The 4,790-nt window shown below is 22.9% G+C and overlaps 2 protein-coding genes across 2 annotated transcripts; one reads left to right on the top strand and one right to left on the bottom strand. All coding sequences in view use genetic code 6, as the record gives it.

Annotated features, from left to right (window-relative positions):
* Positions 1–925: 925 nt before the first annotated feature.
* On the top strand, positions 926–1,258 carry TTHERM_001281660 (hypothetical protein; the record flags this gene model as incomplete). Its single annotated transcript, XM_012800497.1, has 1 exon — positions 926–1,258. The coding sequence occupies one exon, from the start codon at positions 926–928 to the stop codon at positions 1,256–1,258; it is 333 nt and encodes a 110-aa protein (XP_012655951.1).
* A 2,063-nt stretch (positions 1,259–3,321) lies between these two features.
* On the bottom strand, positions 3,322–3,648 carry TTHERM_01281660 (hypothetical protein; the record flags this gene model as incomplete). The annotated part of the gene is made up of 1 exon (XM_001025785.2): positions 3,322–3,648. One exon carries the CDS (start codon positions 3,646–3,648, stop codon positions 3,322–3,324), a length of 327 nt encoding a protein of 108 aa, XP_001025785.2.
* Positions 3,649–4,790: the final 1,142 nt, after the last annotated feature.

Genomic DNA, 4,790 nt, shown 5'->3' with positions numbered 1-4,790 from the left:
TGATTTGAAATGAAGTTATGCTAAGCGATATTATAGATGCCATAGGAAGAAATTCTTTCGAAAAAAAGCAAAAATTCTAATAGAGAAGCAGTAATGATAATAATTCATAATTGAATTTCAATTTACTAGACATCAAGACAAATATAAAGATGTGGAGGTAATAAATTTTAAATTGGAAAATCTAAAAGAAATTCAAAAAAGAAAGAAATATTCTATAAAAACATGCAAGCTAAATAGTATTTAAATTATTTTTATTATAAAGAATGTATTTTAACAACAGTAAGAATAAGGACAATCATTATTGGTTTTAATAATATTTTTTAGAGCCTATTATATAATAAATAAGGGAAATTATAATCTAACCCGCCTTTTTTTACTCTTGACAACAGTTTTTATGTAATTAAAAAAATTTGATTTTAACACCCAAAACAAATAATCCCCACTAAAAATTTGAAAAAATATTAGATATTGTAAATGTTAATGAGTAATTAGATATTATATTGAATTTGTTACATTGATCTATTAAATTATTGTGACCAATACAAATTATTTTAAGAATTTAGTATATCTGTTAATAAATTAAGTTCTTAGATGAAACACAAATTTTTATCTTAATTTAATTTAATCTATCAATCAATCAACCAAACTTACTTTAGAATCTGAGACAAATTTACATTAAAATTTAGTAAATCAATTAAATAATTGGGGAAGTAACAATTATTTATCAGAATTAAATATATTAACTAACCAAGAGCTTAAAGTGAAAATACGTTTATTTCATATTTCTTTTTTAATGATTAAAGAATTTTTGGCGGTTTAATATATATCCAAAGGTCACAGATATATCTTAACTTGTGATTATTTGTATGGTAAATTGAGAATTTTTTTAATTGTATGTTAGTGTACCCAATTTCTTAAATATGCAATGAATTGTTTTACTGGATTCAACTTATACCATGGACTAATGAAAGACACTGCTCCAACATTAGCTCTAAGTTCCTATGTGGAATTTCAGATTAAGTTACTTGTAATGCAATCATAGTTACCTATTGGTTCTATTGGTTGTAGAAATAAAGTTAGTACCTCCTGTTCTATTAGCGGCAACTAAGATACTTATATAGATAAAAAAATTTCTGTGATTATACTGAAACTGGTGGTACTTGTGGTAGTGAATTTACAATCGGAGCGTTTATGGGCCAGAGGGGGTAAAAAAAACCACTATCTTGCCAATCTTTTCATCTCCAACTATTTCACTTGAAGACCTACATTTTCAGACTTTTTTAACAAATATATATTGTATTTCTAAACCACAACTCCAATTTCGCAAAATAGTTTTTAATCAAAATCTTCAATGCAAATTTTTTCAAAATACCCCCCTTGTTTCAAACTTACGACGTTTGCGCCAGGTCCCCCATATTATTATATATTCTATAAAAACATGCAAGCTAAATAGTATTTAAAATTATTTTTATTATAAAGAATTTATATTTCACAACAGTAAGAATAAGGACAACCATTATTGGTTTTAATAATATTTTTTAGAGCCTATTATATAATAGCTAAGGGAAATTATAATCTAACCCGCCTTTTTTTACTCTTAACAACAATTAATTAAATTTGATTTTAACACCCTAAACAAATAATCCCCACTAAAAATTCGAAAAAATATTAGATATTGTTAATTTTAATGATTAATTAGAAATTATATTCGATTTGTTACATTGATCTAATAAATTATTGTGGACAATACAAATTATTTTAAGAATTTATTTTATCTGTTAATAAATTAAATTCTTAGCTGAGACACAAATTTTTATCTTAATTTAATTTAATTAATCGACCAAACTTACTTTAGAATCTGAGACAAAATACATTAAAATTTAGTAAATCAATTAAATAATTGGGGAAGTAACAATTTTTTATCAGAATTAAATATATTAACTAACCAAGCACTTAAAGTGAAAATACGTTTATTTCATATTTCTTTTTTAATGATTAAAGAATTTTTGGTGGTTTAATATATATCCAAAGGTCACATACATTTCTTAACTAGTGATTATTTGTATGGTAAATTGAGAATTTTTTTAATTATATGTTTTAGTGTACTCAATTTCTTAAATATGCAATGAATTGTTTTACTGAATTCAGTTTATACCATGGACTAATGAAAGACACTGCTCCAACATTAGCTCTAAGTTCCTATGAGGAATTTCAGATTAAGTTACTTGTAATGCAATAATGGTTACCTATTGGTTCTATTGTTTGTAGAAATAAAGTTATAACCTCCTGTTCTATTAGTGGCAACTAAGATACTTAAACAGATAAAAAAATTTCTGTGATTATACTGAAACTGGTGGTACTTGTGGTATTTAAAGTACTCCAAGTAATTTAGGTACTCAAAGTAATTCATGTACCCCGAGTAATTCAAATACACCAAGCACTTCATTTCAAATTCTTGCTATCAGTTTAATTACTATAATTACTTTAATTTGATTGGCTAAATATTATTTTTAAGTTAAAATTCAGTATTTGTGTATGGCACTTTTTTTTGGGTTAAAAAGATACTTTGGGAATGCCTTAATTAATGAGCATTTACAGTATATATTTTATTGATTTATCATAATTTTTTGATGAATTTAATTAATCAATTTGAATTTAAAGCTTTTGGCAAATTATGCAGCTAAAAATGGTTATACAAAATAATTAATTTATGTATTAATAATATAAATTTTAAGAGTCATTTTTTTATGTATATTTTACAGTCAAAGTTATAATTTATATGTAATTACAAACATTTATACCTTTTAATGCATTTTGAAGAATTAATTTGGTAACATATTGTTTATTTAAAAAATGGAAAACTCAAAGATTTCAACATTTTTATAGCCTAGAAACCTTTAGAATTAAACTCACAAATGCTAGTGCCGTAATGAACAATATACAATATAATTCCTAAATTAGGACCTAATTGAATTACCTTTTCAAATTTTTCTATTATTTTTTAAATTAGTACACTCTTGCCTTTGTTGTAGGCACATACTCTTCTTCGTATTGCTCATCTTCTTCTTAAACCTTTTCTAACTAAGATTGCTTTTACTTTCTCCTATAGGTGGCAAATAAAACATATACAAGGCATATCGTGATTTTATCCTATTGCTGCTTTAAGTTCGGAGTCTGTTCATCTAATAAAGAAGTGGCATTTGTTTTCAAAGTTTTGATTATCTAAGAATACTCATTACTAAAAGTTATTAATCTGATATTTAATATATTAACCTTCTTTATGTTAATAGAGTTAACTAAAAGTCTGGTTTAATTCTCTCTTCATAAATTCTATTTCTTAGTTATTTGTTAATTTAGAGTAATTCTACTTTAAAGCCTATCTAATATGCTGAATTCTGTAAGCATCAGTATAAAGTTATTTATCTTATTAAGCATGTTTTGCTATAATTTTTCATTACTTTCTTAAAAATGTATTTTCTACTACTTAATCTCTTTAAGTTAATCAATCAATTGACCAATAAACTCTATCTCTTTACTATATACCTTTTTATGCGAAACCTACTTTTCATTAAGGAAATCTTTGTTTGATTTTTATATAGCTTAATCAATCTAAAGGGTATTCTTCTATCTGATATTCATTTTTATCATTTATGTGTACAAATAATAAAAAATCTTTATAAACTATGAAGTAAATGCTCATATATTTTTAGCATATTTTCCTATTATTTTTCTCTTAATCTTTTAAAAAATGTTTGCTTAAACACACTCCTATAGTAATTACTAGTGTGTCTTTAACAAAAGCTACCTTCTTACTAAATTTATTGCATTTTTAAATCTACAATAACAACCATTTTTAATTTCTTAAAAATAAAATAAAAACTGAAGTATAGTGAAATTAAAAAATATTCTTTGTGTTTTCTAGATATAAAGTAAATGCAATTTTAATAATTAGAATAACAAAAAGGTATTTTTTTGTTTTTTATACAAAATCTAACCATAGACATAATTATAGAATAATAATATTTTGAAAAATAAATAAAATATTTTTATTTTGAGTTAACAAATAAATAAAAAAAATTAATTTAAATTTATCAAAAACTATATATAAAGTTGAAATTTGCCTTTCTTTAACATTTATCCACTTGAAATTGATTCTTTAATTTTGAAAAATAATCTGAATTATATGTAGGTCTTTGTTACAAATAATTCATTAATTTATTTTTAACTTTTTAAGATATTTCAATATTTCTTATTTGAAATTGAAAAAAAAATTACTAAGTTACAATTAAAAGTGAAAATTAAAATAACAATTTTTTCATTTTCTTAATTAAGAAGTGTTTACTTAGTGAATTAAATATTCATCATATATTAAATAATCAAACATCTCTATTTCTTATACATTATTTTATCCTAGTTCAGAGAAATTTATTACCACTAGGTAAGCAATTATTAATAGTTATTAATTGAGTTGTAGTTCATTTTGATAAACTAACAGCTTTAAATTTCAAAATGAGTCAAAAAGAAAATTAGATATTTTTTTATCTCTAAAATAAACATAAGTAACAAATATTAAAAGATCATTCTAAAAATATAACCCAAAGTGTAATTTTCATTTATTAAGCAGCTAGACAAATATACACATGTAGAGACTATAAATTTTAAATTAGAAATTCTAAAAGAAAAAGAAATAATGTAACTTTATAAACTATAAAAAATATACGCCAAACAGTATTTATAATTATTGATTACTTATTTTAATATGAAATTATATTTTTAAAGTGATAAACCTT

This window comes from Tetrahymena thermophila, assembly GCF_000189635.1.
Source record: "Tetrahymena thermophila SB210 genomic scaffold scf_8254176, whole genome shotgun sequence".
Lineage (NCBI taxonomy): Eukaryota > Ciliophora > Oligohymenophorea > Hymenostomatida > Tetrahymenidae > Tetrahymena > Tetrahymena thermophila.
This window is presented reverse-complemented; position numbering and strand designations above follow the sequence as displayed.